The 24130-nt window shown below is 37.5% G+C and overlaps 1 protein-coding gene and 1 long non-coding RNA gene across 6 annotated transcripts in view; one reads left to right on the top strand and one right to left on the bottom strand.

Moving 5' to 3' along the window:
• Positions 1 to 836: 836 nt before the first annotated feature.
• The window catches only part of LARS2 (leucyl-tRNA synthetase 2, mitochondrial), a 93155-nt gene continuing 69861 nt past the window's right edge, over positions 837 to 24130 (bottom strand). For 3 of the 5 annotated variants that reach the window (XM_040548428.1, XM_040548426.1, XM_040548427.1), the window contains exons 15-21: positions 23382 to 23485; positions 22019 to 22201; positions 19979 to 20148; positions 18915 to 18992; positions 16534 to 16645; positions 6737 to 6864; positions 837 to 1199 (exon numbers count right to left, since the gene is read on the bottom strand). In XM_040548428.1, the coding sequence (XP_040404362.1) occupies positions 1020 to 1199; positions 6737 to 6864; positions 16534 to 16645; positions 18915 to 18992; positions 19979 to 20148; positions 22019 to 22201; positions 23382 to 23485 (955 nt within the window). In that variant the 3' untranslated portion in view covers positions 837 to 1019. Of the gene's footprint in view, positions 1200 to 3037; positions 3203 to 6189; positions 6251 to 6736; positions 6865 to 16533; positions 16646 to 18914; positions 18993 to 19978; positions 20149 to 22018; positions 22202 to 23381; positions 23486 to 24130 lie in introns of all 5 variants that reach the window. The other 2 variants (XM_040548429.1, XR_005817138.1) reach the window with 2 other exon arrangements.
• LOC121065573 lies at positions 17881 to 23000 on the top strand. The gene is made up of 3 exons (XR_005817154.1): positions 17881 to 18118; positions 20687 to 20843; positions 22793 to 23000. It is a non-coding gene; the product is annotated as an uncharacterized LOC121065573 (long non-coding RNA).

Here is a 24130-nt window from a genome sequence, read left to right on the forward strand (position 1 = left end):
AAAATGGCTGGAATGAGGCATGAGAGCAGCTTTGTCTTTTATGAAAGTCTGATTCTATCTGAGTCTTGATTTTTAGAAACAACTGCTATTTCTACTTAAAGAACCCTCAGCAAAAAAAGAAAGGAAGAAAGAATGTTGATTGAAGTTTTATGATCAAGGCACTATAAAAAAAACTAGGAGCGGAAGCAAAAAGCATGCTGTCTGCCTTCACTGCTGCATTACTGGTAGCTGACTCGTCCCTTTCTTGACTCCCTCGGAAAGTCTCTGAGATGGCTCATGAATGGGAAGTAACTTCCATCTGGTCTGTGCAGAAACAACTGTCAGCATTTGCTGGAATTTGACTCTCTCATGTATGAAGCAACAAAAATATGCCAGCAAGTAAGGAGGATCCTGGCTAAGGCAGGGCTCAGTTAAATCATCTGACTGTTTCCTTGGCTTGCCTCTGAGATATATGTGAAATGGATCAAACCACCCCAATCTGGCTACCTGCTATGCCCAAGGCAATTAGCCAGCACTAATTATCACCATATTTTAAGAAAATATTACTACAAAAAGTGTTGATTCATGGTAGGGTACCCAAACATAAGATGTAGGGAGCAAAGGCTGACAGACTGTAGAGCATTTGGTGTAGCACATACTCACGGCAGTTGGTTAGTTCTGGAATCCTATTTATTCCTCTGCATTTACCCAAGCCAAATTTCCAGTAGGATAGATTCCTGAGGCTGACCTAAAACCCGTGTGCTTTACAACATTTACGTTCTGCTACAATCATTTAGTTCTTGGATTAGTTCTCCTGTTCATTCTCCCAGGGAATACGGACAAACAGCATCTTTCCATGACTTGATAAGAAACTTTTAATTCTGTGCATTTCTCCATGTAGAAATGAAGATTTGGCAGCACCCTAATTTTGTTAACATTTCTCTCCTGCCATTACATGAGATTTAAATAACCATAATTGGTATTTTTGAATTGGTTTCATCCTGAAAGATTCCTGTTCCCCTTTACAGCCCAGCAAAGTCTTATTCTTGCACTAAGAAGTTGATAAGGGCAGTTCTTGGAGACAGAAAGGCCTTTTTAATGGTTCTTCCCTGGAGATGCTTGATTCCAAGTTCACTTTGAAGAACTAGTTCATGGACTTCTTCAAAATTGCGGGCTGCTTGGTGAGGCACAAAAACTTTGCCGCAAGCTTTGTTATTGATCTGAAAAACAGAGACATGAAACAAGGAAAGACTGATTTATACAATTTCATTTCCTGAATCCAATCCATTTTATTACATGTGGGGAAAAAGTGGATCAAGCTGTCTTTTCTCCAACATGAAACTTTCTAAGTAGGGGATAAAATTCTCCATACCTCCTGGCCCGTTCCAATATTAAGAGAATAAAAATGTGACTCAGGATACTCAAGCAATATTTAAGAAGTAGCCATAGGAAGTTTTAGCCTTCAAGAGAGCAAGCATCACATGACTATGCAATACGGGGATCTTTTAAGCTTGAAAACAAAACAGTTGCACAGGCTGAATAGAGAGACAGTGAACAGACGGTTAGGTGGGAACTTTGGTTTGTACATAATTCTAGACTGCAACTGGGAATTTACAGCTAAATGATTCCTTAGATTCAAATACAAGATATAGTAAAATGTTTGTGGCTTAAAAGATATCTAAAGGATTCAATACTAACTCATTTTTAAAAAATGGGCTCTAGCTTATTATATGCTGTGTTCTCACTGAAAGCATGACTCATTAAGCCAACACCAACCACAAAGATGACAACTCCTCTTAAGGTAATGTCTTCCTGTGTTAGGCTGTTTTTCAGAGCAGTTTCCATGCTGGTTTTGCATCAGCAGGGCAGAATCATGTAAGTAAAACTGAATAAGTCCTTCCGTGGGAATCATTTTAATTTATAAAGTTATCTTATAAATATATTCTGTTATTAAATAAGACTAAACAATGTACAGAGACTACACAGTCCTACTGAGTACCCTTCTGGAATTAACATAAAATTCATTATTACTAAAGCTTTCAGATTTATATGAAGTACATTCTATGGATTAATGAAAATAACACTAATCCTACATCTTAGCAAATTAAACAATTTGAAATTTTTAATCCTGTTCAATTAAATTGCTTGCTTGCATAAGAATCTGCTGCAGGTGCTGCAACTCTTTGCCCTCTAGACACCATCGTAACTATTTTTCAGTCACCTAAAAAGTAACACAGTGCATACACATACAGCCTGGTGCATACACATACATGTAACACATACAGCCTGGACATAAAAATGCACACAGCTTGGCTTGCCCGCAGATTTATCCAGGGTATGTGTATGCAACATACCACAAATGAGAGAGACCTAATTCAGTTACTTGGTTTGTATTTTATTTAAAATAAAATATTCTAAGCAATTCTCAGAGAGAGGAAGATGGGACAGACAAGATGAAGTCTCAAATGCAGCTGGGATGAGTCACTTCTGTTTTTTTGACTAGACTTGACATTAATTTGCAGTGATAATGTAGGTAGGCTTTTAACTATTCTTACATGCACCCATAACTTGGCAGCATAAAAGGCTGTCTGTGTGTTAAACTTTGCCTTTAGTACCTTATGCAAAGTAAATCCTTTGAAAATCAGAGAACATTTCATTTTTAAAACTTTTGTGAAAAATATATACAAGTAGTTCTTTCTGACAGGGCACTTCAAAGAAGAAACATATTCCACAGGAAAAAGAAAATGGTAAAAATCAAACCTGATACAGCTTCGGTCAGAATATAAAGCAAGCTGGTGAGCTTGCTGCTAGGACACACAGCCTGTAGTTCGAAACTATGCCTGCTTAGTTAAAATGTCATTCACTGTCCTCCATAATGCAAATTAATATGTCCCAGTGGACAGATGTTGGCAGGGGGAAAATTGCCACAGCTAGGCTGTTTGGTGCTATTCTTAACAGAAAACACAACCGGACTAAATCAACATATCAAATAAATGACTCCTAGCAGTTGTGTTTTCCTAGAAAGGTTGAGGAGCCTAGGCGACCTGCCACTGTGTACCTTCCCACAGTATCTGTCCTCATCTTCCCACACACTCCACTGGGAGGAAAGTCTGCAAACTGTATCAAAAGGCAGACTGGTTATGATTTCAGCACACATTTGGCAGAATGGTTTTCTGTGTAATGTAGGTATCATGAAGCAGAGTCAAACCCATTAACGCCATTCCTAAAAAAAAAATAAAATAAAATTGTCTGCAGGTTTAATCACATGCTATATGTAACAAGCACCATATTCACATGCTCTTTGAGTTGAGGCATTAGATTCTCAGCAGGACATATGTCTTCTGCTGTGCCTCCTGCTCTCTCTGTATCTCCCTAGACCACCAGCACATCCCTCATCAACTCTGGGTGAAAGTGCCAGCACAAGAAACTTGGGTGGGAGCAGCTTTGTTTCTCTGAAAAACTCCTATGGCAAACTACAAGAGGAGACACAAATAATGCTCGGGTCCTTTCTTCCCCTGAGAAAGGAAGCTGTTGACTTCTCTTCCGCTTATTTCTTTTTTTTTAATTTGACATTTTAGACTGTTTTGGATCTAGAGGAATCAGAGAACTAGAGAAATTATGCAGGATGAAATGAAATCACAGGAGACTGAAAAATAAGCACCTGGAGGCTTTGGAAAGTAATTCTTAGTTGGACTTTTTTTTTTTTTTCCTTTTACAGCTCCATTGATTCATAATTCTTTTGAGAAGTAAAAAAGAAAAATAAGTATTTGTGCGGTTTTAGGCCTTCCTCATACTCAGAAGCAGCAAAAATGATGCAAACTTAGTCCATGTCTTTAAAAAAGTGGTTGTATGACTGCAGTTGTTAACAGTTCTGCACCACCCACACGACGTGAGGAATGTTACTCAGAAGTGTGTTCACAAGATGAAATGCACACAACATTCAGGTCAGACTTTTCACAGCATTAACAATATATGTTAAGACGTGATATAAGAGCAGGCAAATTAAAAATATTCAGCTTTGAAATAACATTTGAAACAACAGGTACATATGCATCTCCAGTTTAAATGTCATTCTCATACAGTCTGTACCGTATCAGCCAAGGATGCAGCGAGTTAGTTTTACTGCTTTGGTTAAATATGGAAAGACATAACTCCAGCACAGACAGGAAATAATGAAGTATCTTGTGTCAAGAGAAATAAAACCATAATGTCTCAGCAGGCAAATTGCTGGCAGCCTGAGGCAGTTTGATGTCTTGAGAAGAATAGGGCTGTGGCCCAAAGACTCAGTTTGACTGTGCAGCCTTGTGAAGAGACACTGTCTCTTTGCAACTAGCCAGTTCCTCCTTATTTTGAGTGTTTCTTGTTTTAATGAAGGCAATTTATTTTTACAGCCATACAAAAACATGCAGTGTCCACAAGACTTTAAAATATTCACATTCATAATGGTTTCTCACTGCTTCTCCCTATCTTTCTTTTACCTTACTCCTAAGGTAGAAAGTCAGGCACTCCCACAGCCAGTATTTATAAGAAGCTTTCTGTTTCTAAGAGGAATTTGTGTCTCTGTTCTTCCATTCACTTACTTTCTCTGGCCTAAGGAAAGTGTTTACATACATCGTATTCTTCCATGAATACACAACTGAGCACACAGTGGTTGCTCATTCTCCTATTAGAAGACTTCTACACAAAGCTATAGCTTTGACAAAGTCAATCAGGAAAAGAAACAAAAAGAATTTTCATAATGGTTGTTTAAAGCAAAATTAATTGTTATTTTTCTGTTTTCGAGAAGGAATTTTTAATATCAACAGAAAAATATCAGTAAAATGTTTAGGCCTTCTTATGGTCAGTTGTATAGTGTTGAAAATGTTCAGGTCAGAGTTTTCCTTGTATTACTAAAGTTTTTATTTTAAAGATATATTTAATGACTAGTTTGCCTGAAATGCAATTACAAAGAAGTTTCTATAATTACACAATTTTACAAAGACATAGCTTCCTCATAAATTGAACACTTAAAAGTTAAGATGTAACCTAGCCGTACTTGAATGTGAAGGTTTATTTTAAGCTTGAGTAAAGTAATCATACCTAAGTGAAGATTTTGTGGATGTGTGACCCTTTTATTGATATTAAAAATATGTATCACTTAAAAAAAATAAATTAAAAAGCAAGAAAACCACAGTGAATATTAGCGTGAAGTCTGTTGCTAACCCCAACTGGCACATGAGTGCTTCTCTCTGGTTTGGGAAAAGATGACAGCAACTGAAAATTTCCTCCAAAAGACATACTAGGTGGCCTCTGCTAAGCATATACGCTGAACTTCAGAAAAATTAGTGCTCTTGGGAGTTTTCCATTCTGTTCAAGTGGGCTGACAGAGATCTGGCAAGACGTGAAATTGCTTGCAAAAATATTTTTGATTAAGGAAATCTAGAGCAACACAACTTCCCCTAAATCTAACCAATCTCTTCTCTACTCAAAAAAACACAGCTGAACAAAAATAACTGAACTGCCCTACTCCTTTTACCCAAAGAAGCTAGCAGAGTAAAACAGATACAATAGAGATAAAGTGCATTGTTTCTGTTTCTCTTACACATGTAGAGCATGCAATTTTACATGACTGAATGACATTTCTTCTGGAGGCATCTCATTCAAAGCACAGGATGTCCAGAAACACACACACAAACACGTTTAATTTAAGTTAAAGCACTTAATTTAAGTTAAAGCACTTAAGTTCAGAATGGCTGCATGGTATATTAAAGGTTTCTCTGATGAGCAGTGGAAAGAGAGGAGCATTGCAGGTCTATACTACACAACTACATACTTGCAGATAATCATAATGCCTGAGTACAGAGGACTTGAAATCACGCTGACCAGGAATCAGCTGATGGAAGAGATGAGATGCTACTCATGCACGGATCCCACCCTCCTGGCTCCAGGTCCCACAGTCCCTCTATGGCCTACAGTGGCACTCACCGCTACTGTGCTCCACAAAGCTTTATGATGCCTGGGAGCATGCTGAATATAGATATTTAGAGATGTAGGAAAAAATATGGTAAACCACATTGTGCATGTGCACATGCATATTTTGGAAAATCACAGGTTAGCTAAATGTAGTTATATGTCAGCTCTTCTACTGAACTGCCAGCTCTTTCCATAAACCACTGAGGTTTTAGAGCTCAAAGAGAATCTGGAATGTAATTCTAACATTAGCGAAACTACCTGTTTTTCCTCAGCCTCATTCCTGGAAAAATGCTTTGCTGAAATTTGCCAGAAGTTCAGCCTGAGGCAGACTGGAAATATAGTTTGGTAAAAATCAAAGCAACTAAAACCAGCTTATAATAGGTTGTATTAGGCAACCACAGTACTACAGGTAGCACAAGAAGTTTCACCTAATTATCCTTTTTTGCACAGGGTCAACATAATAAATGGACTGACAGGCAAAAATTTGGAGGACCCTGTATTTTGGTCATGGTTTTGGCTGTACGGGCTCTGACCGCAGTTGTTCATCAGTCAAATCTCCACAGGTACTAATATCCAGTCACTCAAAAAGATTTATATTTAGACTGTCTCCCTTCAAGACATACTACGTTTTTCATTTAGGAAACCATTTTAGCTCAACTGTAATTGCAGTTTCCATTCTATCTGACCTTTCACAAAGCCACGTAAGAAGGAAACTGACTTCCAAAAGAGCAGGGATTTTGTCATCCTCTGAGCTCGTAGTAACACATTAAATGACCACAAGTGAAAATAAATGAAATATTCTTACCAGAACAGACATCTCCACAATATCTGCTGGTTGAAGGTATTCCGGGTCTACTTTGGGCCAGGACTGATGCAGCACGTCAGTACCCCAGTTATGATGAGTACAAAGTTTATTGTGCATATGTGCCAAACCTGGAAAATGAAACCAATTCAGCCATATTATCACCAGAGCATTCAATCTCTAGAATTTGTTTGATAAAAAGGATCAGAATAAAGTTTGCTTTGAAAGCAAGTCCCTTATGGATGAAATAACATCGTTTAGATGAACATACAGCACATTATAAACAGAAAGATACACATCCCTAATAACATTTGCTTATACCATATGTAGGGACTCTAACACGAACATTGGCGTCCATTTTAGATCAGGATTAGCAATCCAAAATTCAGCACTGAAGACCACAGTTTGTTTTAAATTTTAATACTGCAACCCAAGCTGATCTTTACTTTTAGAAGTCAATCATAATACTGTGTTCTTTCCAATAACAATGCCAGTTTGCGTAAAATTTTACTAACAATCCAAATGATACACAATTATGCTTATTATTTTGTCATCTATAATATGATGGCTAATTTCCTGTAATGTGCTGGGTAGTTTCTAAATCTGTTGTGAGTCAAGCTACTCGCAAGATTTTCCCCGTGTTTTGTGAATTATCTATTCACTTGCAAATTGAAGGTGCTATGTAAGTATACCCTGCACAGCTTTCTTTCTTTCTTATGACATGTACATTCTGAAACAGTTTATCCTTTGCTTTGATTTTAAAATACTCTTAAAATGGCTATAAATGATCTCCTTATAGTAGACTTTGCTCTCTCCAAAGCAATTATTTCCTGTTTTACTTAAGTATTCGTAGAATTGAACATAATTCATTCTGAAGCCACATTTTTAACTGAATTAAAGCTCCTGAGTAGAATTTATGTTTCTGTTTACTCCAACTGCAGAGCAAAAAAAGAAAAAAAAAAAGATTTCACTTAACAAGAGGTTGCCAAATATGATCAATATTTATGAGGATAGCTGTTGTGATTGCTTCTCACAAAGCCAGTGGATTTTTAAATTAAAAACATATGTAAGAATACAGATAAAACTTTTTTTTTTTTAAGCGTACACTTCATTCAGAACTGGAAAATGAACCAACCAAAGAATATTTGAAAATGCATCTGTGGTTTCGGGAAACTCTAGCAAGAACATAAAGAAAACACAGCACAGTGGCAGACATTACTGGCAAAAACAATCCACCCATAAGACATACATGAATTTATCTATCTGGATTGCTTAGACTGATACAGTGAATAACAGCAAACAGAGATATAAAGAGAAGGCAACTTCTCCAGAATGAAATCTACCAGATAATTGTCAGTGCTTTTTCAGACAAGGCACTTCTGCAAAATGACGCACAATCTTGCTATTTTTTGAATCATGCAGAAAGGGGCAGAGTGGTGGACTGGTGTGAGCTATTTCTACTGGCAAGCAAGATGTGCACATTTGTTAGGAATAACAACTGAGCTACAATCTTTTTAGGTAAATAATTGATTAAACACTTCAATCTGGGATTTGTGTATTTTTTTCCTCTTGCAACAGTCACTCAGAAACCGAAAAAGCAAAAGATAAGAAATCAAGCAGAAAAAAAACTCTTCATATTGGTGATTCATTATCACATTGACTTTAAAGACGACAGCTGCTAAATTCTTCCCCTTTTGGCTTTTGAACACACAGATGAGCTCATTTCTTTCCAACTGATCACATGCCTTGTGGCAGAAGCATGCATACTGGCCACTCCTTATTTTCCTGTTGAAGTGAATTCTTCTAACTATTTAAAAAGCACTTTCTGGTATAAGTCAAGAGCTTCTATCTACACAGGCAAAGCCAGGGGCAGTTTTAATCCCTGCGGAGGCTGTCAGTCCTAGTAAACTTACTAATAAAAAATAATTAATATGTATTCTGAAGCACATAAAGCATGATTAAGCACTATGTCAATCTTTTGGTTGACAAAATGAGCTATGAGCTCATCCATATTTTTTAAAAAGTGCAAAAGTCAACAGAATTAGTTTCAGAAAACAGAATTTGACAGGAAACCAAAATGAAGGTTTTACTTAGGTTGCTGTTTGGCTTCCTGCCTTAATTCACATTTTGTGAGCTGTACAACACAGAAAACGCAATCGTGATTTGTTTGGCATTATTGAAATGCCACTCAGGACCAGAAACTTCACTGTCACAATCCAGATTTGCTGGCACACTTCGCAGGACCTAGACAGATCTCCTCCAGCCTTCCCACTTGATTCTGATACATTACACAAAAGCACCATTTGAGAAGTTAAGAACCAACCAATTCACAGACTCTTATTGTGAAAACGTTAAAAACTTGTTTTACTGCCTCATTGTACTGTAAAACACCTAGTGAAATGCACATTAGGAAGCAGTGTGTACTTTGCTTTCTATTTTTTCTCTCAATTTGCTTTTATGACTACATATTCTTCTGCAAACACAGGACAGAAACCAGTTGAGTGCATTTTCCACAGAGTCTGTAAGTACAGCTGTTTTTGGGGACAGATCAAGGACTAGATTTGCACTCAATCTGAAGCACTGATCCTTCAACTGGATCTCTGTCAATACTGAACCAAGCTTTCCCTAATCAGTAACTCACAGGACTGGAGCTTCAGCTAGAACACAGCACCCTATTATGCTATTGTAAACGAGTGAGTTGATAGAAGGAGGAGAGAGGACAAGTCTAACAACATTGAAGCTCTAGGCAATGTTTTATTAGCATTACGTGAGTCATTAGTATTTCATAAAAATAATACTTCCCTTGAGGCACTATTTGGGTGGAAGAGCAGATTGTCATTTTAAGGAGAGATTTAAGAAGGAATATGTGGAAGCAATTATGTATCATCAAGGCAAGGTAGGACGGCAAGGTAATTCTAGTCTTACAAGAAAAAAAGCATTACAAAAATGAATCTGTAAAGTTCCAGCAATGGTGCAGCTAGTTTGACATGAAATTGTGTAGGCAAGAGACAAAGATGTGATTATGGACTAAACTGAGGAATGGCTGGCATGGTGAGGGACAACAGCCAGCACAGAGAGGTTAAAAAGAAAAAAGGCAAGGAGGATGGAAGTTTTAATGGGCGATAAAAGGCAATTAATTAAGGCATCTGAAACTATGCTCATATCAAAGTTTAAGACTAGGGATTTTCTATCAGGAGATAAAAGAAGACCAGAGAGGCAGTATAAGGCGACTATGAGGATGCATTATCCAAATGTTTGTTGATAATCTTTGGATTTAGCAAAAATCAAAACAACAGAAATCCATGTTAAGTAAAAATCCAGCAGACAAGCAGACCAAGTTTTTAAGAAGCTCAGAGCAGGAATTTGTAGCAGTAAATTGAGATACATTCTGGATCAGTGTTTTTACTCGCCACTGCAACCCCTTCCAAGGACAGGATTATTATGTTGTTACTTTGCTCTTCATACACTTTTATAGTATTTAATGAATCTTCCTATTTGACAGGTTCAGCCAAGCTGAATATCAGCAGTACCTTTCTGCAGCCCAGGAGGAATACGTCTGTCAGTCACATGTGAAACGGTCTGCAATCACAAAGGAACACTAGCAATACACAGTAACAGCTATTTCCAGACAGCTATGAGAAAAGCTGTATTGTACTACCAGTAGCACAAAGTCAGGAAAAAATTACATTAATTCAATACAGTGCTAGGGAATTCATTTTGTACGTTCCTTAGTGACAGATGCGGAGCACCAAAGAGGGTTGTGAAAAGCTTGGGTTACTAAAAGCTAATTCTAGAATACATTTCCAATTCAACAAACTTCCCATGAATCTTTTTAACCTCCTGAAAATCATCTGCCTTTGTCCATCGGTATGGACTTATCCTTCACTTTGGATTATTCTTGGAGGAAGAAACAATTTCTTATTCCGAACTGGGCTTCTTCTTGGGTTTGCGCAGGCTGCTTTGGTGAACTTCTGCATTCAGTTTTTCTATGAAAATCTGCAACACCACTTAGCTTCTACTCCATTCTTCAGAAAAGCCTTGTTGAGCAAGGACTGAATCAAGACACAGAAATACTTGCAGTAGAGCTACTGCCAACGACAGTTTTAATGTTGCTAAGACGATTCTAATGTTACAGATTCCAATAATTATGTTTCATTTCAACGTATCTGAAGATGTGTTTATCATCAGTATGTATCTTTCATGTGCCATCTCTAATAAAAGTTTAACAACTCACAATAGGCTGTTTCATATCCTTGTCTGGACAGCAAAACACTGTACTACTACAAACAAACAAAAAAAATACATCTCAAATGGTGTCTGTATATTCCTCAGATACAAGGTTTCAGGAAGGAAACAGATTTCCTCATCCTGTTAGTGTTCATAAACTGCCAAGATATCAGCCGGATGAACTGTTCCCACACTGAGGGGCTACAGTAGCTTTTTATGTTATTAAGCTATAAAACAGCGTACACACTGCACAATTAAGACCATTAGGCTGACACACCAAAATACTGAACACAGTTCCTCCTCTAAGCAGCAAAAAGAACTACTTTATAGACAAAATATCAAAGCACTCAGTTACAATTGTTCCGCTGCTGAAAGGTGAGGCACTTATGAAAAAGCATTCAAGCAGTTTTTCCCTTTGCTCACACTGGAAGTATTTACTGCCAACCCTGAAGTATGCTCTTCAAACAGCTCACAAAAGAGACAAGACTCTTCACGCAACCTGATGCATGAAAACAAGGTGGCCACATATAAACCGAACCCCATGGGAGAAGAATTTTTCAGTTGCAGAAGAACAAAAATTGCTGTATCTTGAATCTACCTCGTCTTACCTTAATTGTATTTAAAACCTGAACATTACATGTGAAGCACCCTTGGGATACCAAACTGAAGTTCTAAGTTTGCAAAGTTCATCAACAAACTAACAAAGAAAACACAGTGGAATAAAAAGCTAAAATTTCAAATGAACTCTGATGCAACTCCTACGAAGTACGATAACATTATTACAATCAAAATGATGTGCATTGTTGATGCTGACGAGTCATTATTTAAAATGTCAAGCAAAGCATCTTTAATTATCACCTTAAAATTACCTTTTTAATTTTCCTAATATTTTCACTGGTTGGCAATAATTAATGTGGAGTGATGTGCAGTTACACCCAGCTGTATTTAAAGAACTTTCCTGCTAACTAAGAGGATACCTATATAAATATTTATGCACTTAGTCAAGTTTTAATTTTTAAAAGCTGTTGTATTCAAAAATCCTGATTACCTTTTTTTTTTTTTTTTTTAACATTTCATTGTGATCTGTGTCAAGTAGATTTAAGATTGAAATGGATATCAATAAATATGAAAAATGTGTGTTTTTCTATTTAAATATAAATGCATTCAGGATACAAGTTTTTAAGAAAATTTGTTAGATACTTAAAATTATATAATTATGCAATACAACCAACAGTATCAGTATGTTTTTGGTCATCGTATTTTTCAAGATTTTAATACTTATACGATAGCCTCTTGTGCCTAGTTTATAATTCCAAATCTAGAATTGAAAAAAGGTTGTTTGATTTTCTTCAGTTTCCAGCATACCTGTCATTTAAACTGAAACAAAACAAAACAAAACTATTTGCACCTGCAGAAGAGCTCACCATTGCCAGAAGTTATTTTATTACCTCCATGAAGTCTCATTCTGAGGGCTTAGCCAGAAAGTTCTAAGTACTTGGGTTTAATTATTTTTTCAGATCTTCGGCAAAATATAATAGAATACACTAAGTCAGGGTTATATTGTAGGTTGTCATTATTTCAAATTTAATTTTAAATTCTATTGTGATTTCTTCTTAAATGTTTCCTGTCCATAACTAGTGATCAGAAAAGTGTAAAAGAGATTACAGTACAACAGCAAAAGTCCTATTTATCCTGTGAAGAACAATGCAAACATTCAAAATTACTGGGAATGCTCTTTTCTTCTAAGGCTGTAGTAAAATTAGTATTAGACATCTTGTTACATAATAAACACTTTCTAATGAAAAACAACAATGCAAAAGCAAAATCCTTTCTCTTCAAAAAAGCTTAAATACACAAGGAAGTGTAATGTGGTTCAGAGCTAACATAACAAGTCACTATTCTGATCAGTGATCCTATTCAACTGAAAAATTATCTGTTTCATATTAGCTGCAGGGCTTCCAAATTTCCCAATTTCATTTTTCCCTGTAGAAAGAAAAAATCTTCCTTGTTTTTTATCACTAAACAAAACACAATGTGAAGGCTGTGTACGAGATACTTTAGAATGAAATGTCAGTATTTAATTATAAATACATTGCCTATGTGTTGTTTATTATTGGCATTACAAGAGCAGACAGAGACTTCAATCAAAGTATGTGGGTCCACTGCTGTTAAGTGCTATTTATAGAGCTAATTATACACAAAGTAAAGTTTACAAGAAAGGAAGCAGCACTATCCCTACCTTTTAGTGCAAAGACAAGGCACAAAAAAAATGAATGTGTATGGAGAACTGATGCACACAGAAAATTCAGTATTTAGAAAGCTTAATTTTTATACTGAAGTTATTAAAATAAGAGAACATCATCACCCACACACAATAAAATTTAAGAAATTGGCTACATCAGATGAACAATAAGGTTTAGCAGAACCAGAGTGCAATTCAGAACATGAACATGTTGGACATTTTCCACCAGAAGTCCCAACCCTAGGACAGAAATGCTAGATACTGGTTAGTTCTACATAATATTGTCTTCTTACCACAAAGCAGTAGTTAAATGTACATACATTCTCCTGATAAAATCATTTAATAATTTTGTTGTAATGTAATGATCACGCTGATAAAAGAGATTGTATTTTTCCTAGAATCACAGAATCATCTAGGTTGGAAGAGACCTCCAAGATCACCCAGTCCAACCTCTGACCTAACACTAACAAGTCCTCCACTAAACCATATCACTAAGCTCTACATCTAAACGTCTTTTAAAGACCTCCAGGGATGGTGACTCAACCACTTCTCTGGGCAGCCCATTCCAATGCCTAACAACCCTTTCAGTAAAGAAGTTCTTCCTAATATCCAACCTAAATCTCCCCTGGTGCAACTTTAGCCCATTCCCCCTTGTCCTGTCACCAGGCATGTGGGAGAATAGACCAACCCCCACCTCGCTACAGCCTCCTTTAAGGTACCTATAGAGAGCGATAAGGTCGCCCCTGAGCCTCCTCTTCTCCAGGCTGAACAACCCCAGCTCCCTCAGCCACACCTCGTAAGACTTGTTCTCCAGACCCCTCACCAGCTTTGTTGCCCTTCTCTGGACTTGCTCAAGCACCTCGATGTCCTTGTAGTGAGGGGCCCAAAACTGAACACAGTACTCGAGGTGCTGCCTCACCAGAGCCAAGTACAGGGGGACAATCACTTCCCCAGACCTGCTGGCCACACTGTTTCTTATGCAAGCCAGGACTGCAAGCTGTTGGCCTTCTTGACCACCTGAGCACACTGCTGGCTCATATTCAGCCAACTATCAACCAATACTCCCAGGTCCTTCTCTGCCAGGCAGCTTTCCAACCACTCATCTCCCAGCCTGTAGCGCTGCTTGGGGTTGTTGCGCCCCAGGTGCAGGACCCGGCACTTGGCCTTGTTGAACCTCATACAGTTGACCTCAGCCCATCGGTCCAGCCTATCCAGATCCTCCTGCAGAGCCCTCCTGCCCTCGAGCAGATCGACACACACACCTAACTTGGTGTCATCTGCAAACTTACTGAGGGTGCACTCGATCCCCTCATCCAGATCATCGATAAAGATATTAAAGAGAACTGGCCCCAGCACTGAGCCCTGGGGAACTCCACTAGTGACCGGCCTCCAACTGGATTTAACTCCATTCACCGCGGCTCTTTGGGCCCGGCTACCCAGCCAGTTTCTAACCCAACGAAGTGTACGCCAGTCCAAGCCAAGAGCAGTCAGTTTCTTGAGGAGAATGCTGTGGGAAACGGTGTCAAAAGCCTTACTGAAGTCAAGGTACACCACATCCACAGCCTTTCCCTCATCCACTAAGCGTGTCACTTTGTCATAGAAGGAGATCAGGTTCGTCAAGCAGGACCTGCCTTTCATAAACCCATGCTGACTGGGCCTGATCGCCTGCTTGCCCTGCAAATGCCGCGTGATGACACTCAAGATAATCTGCTCCAAAATTCTTCAGGCAATAATCACCAAAAAATTTTTTTGTATACCATTTACATTGAATTATAATGGGTCACGCAAAAAAAAAACTGCATTTTTAAATGCAGGTAGGAGTTAAGGATAATAAAATCCCAATTTTATTATGCTTCCTTTTCATTTTTACATCAGAGAGATCCAGAAAGTGTTTAGCATTCTCATTCTCCAATGATTTTAGTAAAAATTAAAGAGTTCCTACTGTAACAATCAAAATGTCACAAGACTAAGCTTTACATTTGACAAATTATGTTAATTAAGACACCCTCATTACCTCTGTCATTTTATGAAACATATTTGACTATTCTCTACTTCCTAACATGCATTTGAATTTCACAGTTCACAAGGCACTGCATGTTTAAATAATAAAACCAGACCACTTCTGACTTCACCTCAACCAATGTGGAAAACAAAATTAGGGCTACTACTTCCACTTAAATATAATTTTAGTTAGATGGAACTTCATATTGTAAGAGAATACTGACTAAAAGCAGCTTTCTCCAAATGGATCATGTCTGTTGCCACCGTTAATGAAAGCTTAATTGCTTAGAATAAAGAAATCTTAAAAATATTGGGAATGAAAAAAGAAAGAAAAAAAAAACCTTTCCCCAATGTGTCTTGCTGTTTCCAGTCTGTGCCCCTATGTTACCGCTATGAACAAAAGTAGCCTTTCTTTGGCAGTTAATAATATCGTACTGTCATATACAGCTCTGAAATAGAAGCCATTTAGTAGCTCTGCTCTGTAAACACTTGAAAGCATAAAGTTCTAGGATAACTGTTGAAAATCAAGCTGTTAAAACAGCATCCAAACGCTAACATTAGGTCCAAAACCACATACCAATTTGTGGCCAGCCTTAATGCAGAATATATTCCTATCTTCCCACATACACATCGGGACATCTCCTAGCAAACCTTAAAAGTAACTGTTGAACTCTGGCATGTATATCCCTATTTTCACAGGTTTTAACTGTAGTAACACCATGCAACTTAGCCCACTCGGGATTCAGATCTAAAGGTTTACAACTGTAATGATCTTAAAAAATAGATTTTCCATCTACCATTCCCACTTTCCACAAGAGGTTAATTTATCATATAGCATTCCTCAGTCTCTGGAGAGTCTCTGAAATAACAAGAATACGATTTATATTTAACTCTCCTTTAGCCTTTGTAGTATGCAGTCCTCTGACATGGTCCTCTTTGCTTGAATTCCTGAAAGAAGGTATTTCTAGTCCGAAGGCTCTTTTAAAAAGGCCTCTCCCTGTAATCATGTTCAGCTTTTAATATTGCCTTCCATATGCAGAGGCAGCTAGCAACTGACACATTAATTCCTTCCTCATGCAGGCTCTGTCTTAAATTTTTCCTCCTTCTCCCTTTCTCTGCTTAGTCTTGTATGCAAAGGAAAAGAAACTACAAGCAGCAAGAAAGATCTGGAAACAACACAAGTTTCAGGTTTGTTTAGGAATTATGACAAACGGTAACAGGAAAGATGCAGAACAGAGAGACAAGTAACACATGATTTTAAAGATATTTTTGCAAACTTTTTGCTTTTTTTCCCCTGCAACATCAATAAAAAGTGTATTTCTATAAATACCTTTCCACATCTCTGATGCAACGTGTGGAGCCATAGGTGCAATCATAATGCAGAGTGTAGCCAGAGCATCTTCATATTCTGCACTGTGAAGAATAAGAGGTCGAGGAGCTTGCTAAGTGAAAAAAAAAAAAAGAAAAAAAAAGAAAAGAAAATAAATTTCAAATATGAACATCTTGGGGTGGGAAGGAGAATAGTTTAATTGAAAAGTACATGCATGAACAATTCATTAAGACATCTTAAAAACAGCGGAAATGAAAACTTTGCCTCTGTAACATACGCTGATGAAACTTGGGTTGTCTAGCCTGGAGAAAAGGAGGCCAAGAAGTGACCTCATGGCTCTCTACAGCTTCCTGAGGAGTGGAAGCACAGAAGCAGGTGCTGGTCTCTTCTCCCTGGTCACCAATGACAGGATACACAGGAAGAGCACAATGCTGCACCAGGGGAGGTTCAGACTGGACATGAGGAAAATGACCTTAATGTGAGTGGTCAAACACTGGAGCAGGCTTTGTAGTAAGGTCGTTGATGCCCCACGCCTGTCAGTGTTCAAGAGACATTTGGACAATGCCCTCAGCAACATGCTTTAACTTCTGGTTAGCCCAGAAGAGGTCAGGCAGTTGGACTTTCAGGTCTTTGAAGGCCCCTTCCAACTGAACTATTCTATATAACAAAACCTAAAATCGACTTCTATGCTCAGGACAGTATAATTTCATAATAAATTAGAAACTTACAAAAATTTCTGGAGAATTGAAATTGCACCTCTTGGTCACAAAGTGCTCTCTGACACTTATGAAAAAAAGGACAAGCTGGAAATCTACTCCTGAAGAGGCTGATGCAGATCCCTGGGGATCTACTCTGGTACAGGAGACTGAACACAGACCTGTGTGGACACCTGTGGCCCTGAATAATATTTTGAATGCTACCACTTCAGTAAGTACAAGCCTGGATAAAATCAGAGCTACCTAAAGAGGTAAACTACTTGCACAAGAAAGTCAATTTGTGATGAATGCAGCATGCTTTTTCCTGGAATAAGGTTCAGTTGTACAGCATCCTAGAATTGTTTAAGCAAAGTTGAATTTAGTGCCCAAGTGATGTTTTAGAGCTGAAGGGAGTTCTGGGGGTGACAAGTGCAATACAGCCTTCTATGGTTTGATGTTCAGATTGCTTTAGTAAACTGTTTAGCTTGCTCTAGTAACGACAATTTTCCATTTCTTGCAAATGCGCCAGACTGGCAGAACTTTAACCTTAACTCCTCTGTTTGTTGTATCCTAAGAGAAAAGAAGAGCACTAAAAGCAGCTGGATAAACTTTTTCTTTCTTTGCCTCTGTTTTGACTCAGTATGATTACATCCCATGCTAAGTTCAGATTCTGCATTTATTTTGTGATTCATCTCCCTAATGAAACAGCATGGAAGAATGTCAACACTTGTCAGCTTATGAGAATTATTTTGTGGGTGTGATAATCACCAGTTCCTGCCTACTGGAAAATTGTCCAAAAACAGTGATTTGTTTGACACAGACCACAGAAGAGCTTTCAGATGGCAAATTCTTATCACTGATACCAATGAGGTCTGTGCAAATTAGATTTGGTAAGTTTCAGTAACTACTACCTGTTTTCTATATTTGGTTTCACTCAACTCCCCACTTCCTCCTTTCAAATGGGACTCAGAGAGGAAGTGTCAATAAGCTATAAAGAAATTTGTTCTTGAAGGACACTGCACTGCATTCTTTAGTCACAAAATATATCAGTGTTCAAATACTTAGCTCTCTGGAGGACATGGAGGAGAAGAAGGTGATCGGGAGTAGTCAGCATGGGTTCACCAAGGAGAAATCATGCTTGACCAACTTGATAGCCTTCTATGGTGGAATGACTAGCTGGGTGGATGAGGGGAGAGCAGTGGATGATTTCAGCAAGGCTTTTAGACACTGTCTCCCATAACACTCTCATAGGCCAGCTAAGGAAGCATGGGATGGATGAGTGGACGGTGAGGTGGATTAAGAACTGGCTGGACAACAGAGCTCAGAGCTACTGTATGTAGCTACATATGCAACTTGTTTCAATACAGAACAGAACAGAACAAAGAACAGAACAAAACAAAATGTATCCTTTTGAAATAGTGGACACAGAGGTAAACATCAGAACCTAGTGCCTCTAAGACTTTCAAGCTCTTCCTGCAAAACATAGTATATTCAAGGAATACAGTGATATTAGAACATGCTTCTTTTAATCTGAATAATTCAATCTAGTGTACACAAGACTCTTGAGTCAGTAATGACAGTAAGTGACTTTTGGAAGGCTATTGATTAGGCAGCTCGTGCTTTGTATAAAGACTTACCAGAACCATGACTGACAGCAAATTGCCTTTGTTCATCTTGCATACTTACATGGAGTATGTTAGAGAGGCTCATCAGTCGAGAAATAGCTGCATTGAACAAATGATCCTTTATGAAGTACTCTGTTACCTTGTATTAAAAGAAAAGTGCTGTCACTAATTAATTGAAGTTCTCAAACATGGAATATTACCTTTTACATGGAAGCCACTTTGGCATGCAAACAAACCACATGTGTGTGTGAAAAAAATAGTCATAAAAAAAATTCAGTTGACTAGCTTTCCATCTGTTTCAAGACTTTAAAAGCTTTAATCACCACCAATTAGGACTGTGTATTAGTGAGCACACTCTATTTCCTTTAATAAAATATCTTCCTTTTGTTCCTAAAGGAGGTCTTCATATGCGTAAACCCAGTTATGCTGGTGAAAGAGTGTACATAGATTATAATTATTGTAAGATTATAAGATTATAACTCTAAAGACTGTCAAAAGACCTGGAAGGTCCCTGGCCAGAGGATTTAAATCAGGTAAAGTTTTAAGCATAGAAAAAAGTCTTAGGCTAATTTTGCAAGTATTTACATCTCCTTCCAAGTCTTGCATAATTGAATTGACACTAAACACAGCATGAGACTTAACACATAAGAAAAGCTGAACAATTATTTCAACAATTTTTTAGAATATGCTAATATATTTTCTCCAACAACTTTTTTTTTCATCTCTATGAAACAGCAGGCATAATAATGAGGTGTGAAGCAAACAGATCAAAAACTCTTGTCAGGGATAATCTGCATAACTAACTCACCTATAGCTGTGCTCCTGGAAATAGAGGTATGCCAAACCCAGGTTCACAACATTTTAATGCCATAACACTGCAGCCTTTAAATAAGGCACACAGGAGATAAATTTTGCCAATCCAAATCTTACTACTTTATAGAAGAGTTTTGTCCTATGAAATTTGTAGATTAATAAAATTACTTATAGAGAGAATATTTTACTTAAAAATTACTTTATGATCTACTCATCTGTGGGACAACTTCTGGATCTCTAAGCCAGGCATAGTTTTTACAAGAGTAGTAACTTATTTAGTCATTTACAAACCATGTAAGTGCTTCTTTTTACCTCAGAAATTACCAGATTCTTCTGTTCCCAGATCTTTCTGGCTTCAGCCTTCTCTTTCTTATTCAGAAGCTCAGGATTGGGCATGGTTCCTGAAGTCCTTGCTTCAATAAGTTTGGTTACAAGCGTCCAGACACGAGTCTGCCATCTCTGAACACCCAGCACAGCATCATCTGAGATTAATGAAAGATTGCAGAAACAAACAGATCTCAGTTAGAATGGATGAAGCCAAAACTTTAAAGAGAAGCAAAAAGGAACCTGTATGCTAGAGTTTAACGTTCTGAAACAAAACAAAACACTGTATTTTACATGAAAAATGTCCATACAATTAAAAATGCCCTTTAAAGATAATGCTGTGTTGCCTTAATGGAAAGAAATCAATAATAAAAAACAGATGTATTTTCTGTAATGATTTAAAACATATATATAGCAAAAATATTTGCTAAATCTATAAAATACAGTTATGTCAATGTTAGAATGTTCACCTTGTGTTTTAAAGACTCAAGAAAACAATTCTTCTACATGCTCTCATTTTTCAATCTCTTGGAAGAATACAGATGTATATATATATAAATAAATGCACACTTTTTCTTAGTAATTGAAATTTTTTCTAAAATTTGATCTTAAAAATTACATATACTTTTGTTGCTATAGAGATGCAACCATGCTAATGAGTAAAGGCTCTGATTCTTGGTACCATCTTATTGACAGAGCTGAGCTTGGGAGGATTATAAAGCTGTTCATCCTGACCCTGCAAGTATCAGTCCTGCTACATGGCTGCTCAAAGAACGTGACCTAGGAACTGTGCAAGCTAATGCTGCTCACAGCAATCTACCCCATGTGGTGTGGCACAGAGCCACTAGTAAAGGTATGGCTTGAGTTGTGGTACTTATATGGCTTAAGCTCTCTGTTCCAGATGCATCAGGTTTCTACTAGACTGCACATCACCACATCACACTGCACTGCACAGTAGCAATATATTGTAAGATGTTCCAGCTGATAAGGGCTTCCAATTCTGATCCAGCAACTGCACTTGAAAAGACTGCCAGGGCTACTACTAAAACTGGAAGAAGTAAAACACATGTGAGTGACTAACACAGACCAATTATGTGTCCAGCTGCACTAGATGAAAGACTTCCTGCAAATCTGGAACAGTAAAACACAACCTGATTGACTACGTCTGCATGATCTGCATGAACTCTCTTAGGTGGGACACAGAATACAATGCTCTTCCCAAACTTTCCATCTCCTGTTCATACCGGAAGCTTGTAGATCATCTAAACACTGTAGGCTTGGTATTATCTAACACTGTAGTAATGGTGTAATAAGCTACTGGGTAAATCTGGCCACATCTGGTCTTCCATACTCTAGACAACTACTTGCCCACACCAGGGGAGAGAATGACATGGGATCTTGCCCTCATTTCCACAAGTGAAGACAAGGAATAAAGTTTGGAGGGCAATCCTCAAAAGGCTATTAAAACACATCCATTAAGGAGGAGGATCATGGCAAATGAGAACTAGTATTTAATATTCTCTTAATAAGACAATATCCACCTAATAGGACAATTTTCTGTTTACTTGATTGATTTCTTCAATTTAAACATTATTTTGTTATCACAATTGGCTTGCAAGATTACTGTACTGCAAACAATCTTACATCAATTGTAAAAATTGTTGTTTTATCTTATAATGAAGAAAATAATCTTAAAATAATCATTTTCAATCAATCATTTGTAGATAATTAAAAAAAGAGAGAGAAAATAAGATCCAGGTTTGCACTCTTACTATTTCAGAGTAAAATATCATTTGAGACATGCTTTTCAGACATCTGTTTTTTTTTTAGCTTTAAAGAGTTGAGCTGCTTGCAGTAATCTTGCAAGCCTGCCTCTCTGTCATAGTTTTGTGACTTCTCTTTTAAAAGAAACATTATAAATTATATCTTTTTGATTCAACTATTCAAAAAACTTGGGCAACAAGAACTGTTTTAATTCTGTGTTTAAAATGTAACACACCAGGAAAAAACCAACAGAGTTTGACTTACTTTTAGCATCCCACAAAATATCTTGATCTGGAGGAGCAGCAAACAGAATGTAAAGACGTACGGTGTCAATGCCATATTCTTTCACTAATTCTTCAGGATCTATTCCATTGTGCTTAGATTTGCTCATTTTTTCCCAAGTGACTTGGAGTTTCTCACCACTTTTTAGGTGAACTGGTTCAGTGCCTAAATATTAAGACATACACAAAATATTAAAACAAATTTTGCTCACCTGTAACAACAATTAATTTGGTTATCTAAGCATATTGAGAAACAACTATTTCTATTTCTTTTGTTGTTTGTTTGGGGGAGAGGGGAAATAACTGTAAAAGTAATAACCCTTTTCCCTCCCCTACTTTCATATTTTTTTCCTACTTTCATATTTTAATGCAGGTAACATCCAAATACTTCCATTGCCTCATGACAGAAAGTCTCCTTCTACCATTTGGAAGCTGTATTTTGGCACTCATCCTACGTGCTTGACAGCCTCTGAGATTTAAGCATTGTTATAACCATACCATTTAAAACTTCCTAGATGGGTATACTGATTTGGTACAATTTTGAGCTGCTGTTAGCTTTTACGGACCCAGGTTTATAACTCCAATTGTTATCCTGACAATCACCTGCCTGTTGCATGAGTTTAAGGATGGAAAGGGGCATTTACACTGGTAAAGGTGCAGCCAAGCAAAAACACCTGTTAGTTTTTCTGGAAGAAATAGGATAGCAGATAATGGTAAGCGTAACGGGTTCTTTTGTTTGTTTTTAACTATCTTATAGGATTTGTATGCAGGAGAAGAGCAGTGAAAACAAGGCTGCATGAGAGAAGTGCTTAAGGGAGGCAAATGTGACCAAGCCCCTCTTGTTGCTACATCTCCTCAGACAAGGGCTGCTGATCCAGCTTATGCAGTGAAGGCACTGGGAAGAACTGAGAAATAGCACTTTTTCCTATACCCACTAAACATGTAAAATTTACCAAATATACCACCAACTGTGTTAAATTTGCCAGTGTTTTTGTAGGTTGTCTGTCTGATGGGACTACTAACTCCATTCAGCAAGCTGCTGAGCACTGTGTTAACAAAACTGACTTCTGGTCCTTTGGACTACACTGGAGCTAAAATAATATCATAGCATTGTTTCTGTATTTGGTTGCAATTAAAAGTTGCTAGATTAGTAGGGTCTTTCTACACTCAGCAGTGGATATGAATCCCAAACTCACAGAAGACACTCTCTGCTTGTAATATTACAAGGATTCATTTTTCTCCACCAAACTTTCCCAGCACTGAGTCCTGTATGTCTTCTTTTAACTGAAGTAGTCCCTGACTTTCCAGATGCACTTGTGCTGGTTTTCCCATTCATTTTCTCTTACCAGTGAAATCAATCTCCTCTCTCTTCAAATACTGGCCTGTTGATGTTAGTCTGAACGTCTGATTCTTGATAAGACCTTGAACCAAAAGCTTATGGAAAGGCTCCCTAAGGATAGAAGGAAAAAGAAACCTGTAAGTTGAAAACAGCTTTCAAAAGCATACTTTAGTTTAAGCCTCAGATGTTGAGCCAATCACGCAGTTATTTAATGAAACAAGAATTTCACGATGACTGTGCATAAATGGTTGCCACCTTAGAAAGAGCACTTTCTGAATTTATTCATGGTGCCGGGCTGACAAGTGTAAGTATTTATTTGTATTCTGCACACATTCTTGCATCCTGATTTAGTACTGAGTTATTACAATGCCACTTCTCAAATTAGCATATAGATAATACACAGAAGTTCCTTGGCCAACTGTGCAAGTTCACCAACTCTAAGCTAAATCCCCATTTGTAGAAGTGGGCAAGTACAAAACCCTTAATTTTCTACAGATATTTAGTTCTAACTTCTCTCTGAGAAATGCAATATTTTGGGACAAATCAAATGCTCACTGCACATTTCTTTCTATAAACTGAGTAGGTAGTTTCTCTAACATAAGCATTTGCATGCCTTGCCTCTTTGCAGAACTAACCATGAAGACCTAGCTGTAAGAAAAAGAGTACACTAGAAAATGGCAATGCTGGAAAGTTCACTTCAGTGGATCAATTTTTATTTTTAGCATCTTGAACATTAAAACTTTAATTTTCTAAAAA

The sequence above is a fragment of the Cygnus olor genome, chromosome 2 (genome assembly GCF_009769625.2).
Source record: "Cygnus olor isolate bCygOlo1 chromosome 2, bCygOlo1.pri.v2, whole genome shotgun sequence".
In the NCBI taxonomy this organism is placed as follows: Eukaryota; Metazoa; Chordata; class Aves; order Anseriformes; family Anatidae; genus Cygnus; species Cygnus olor.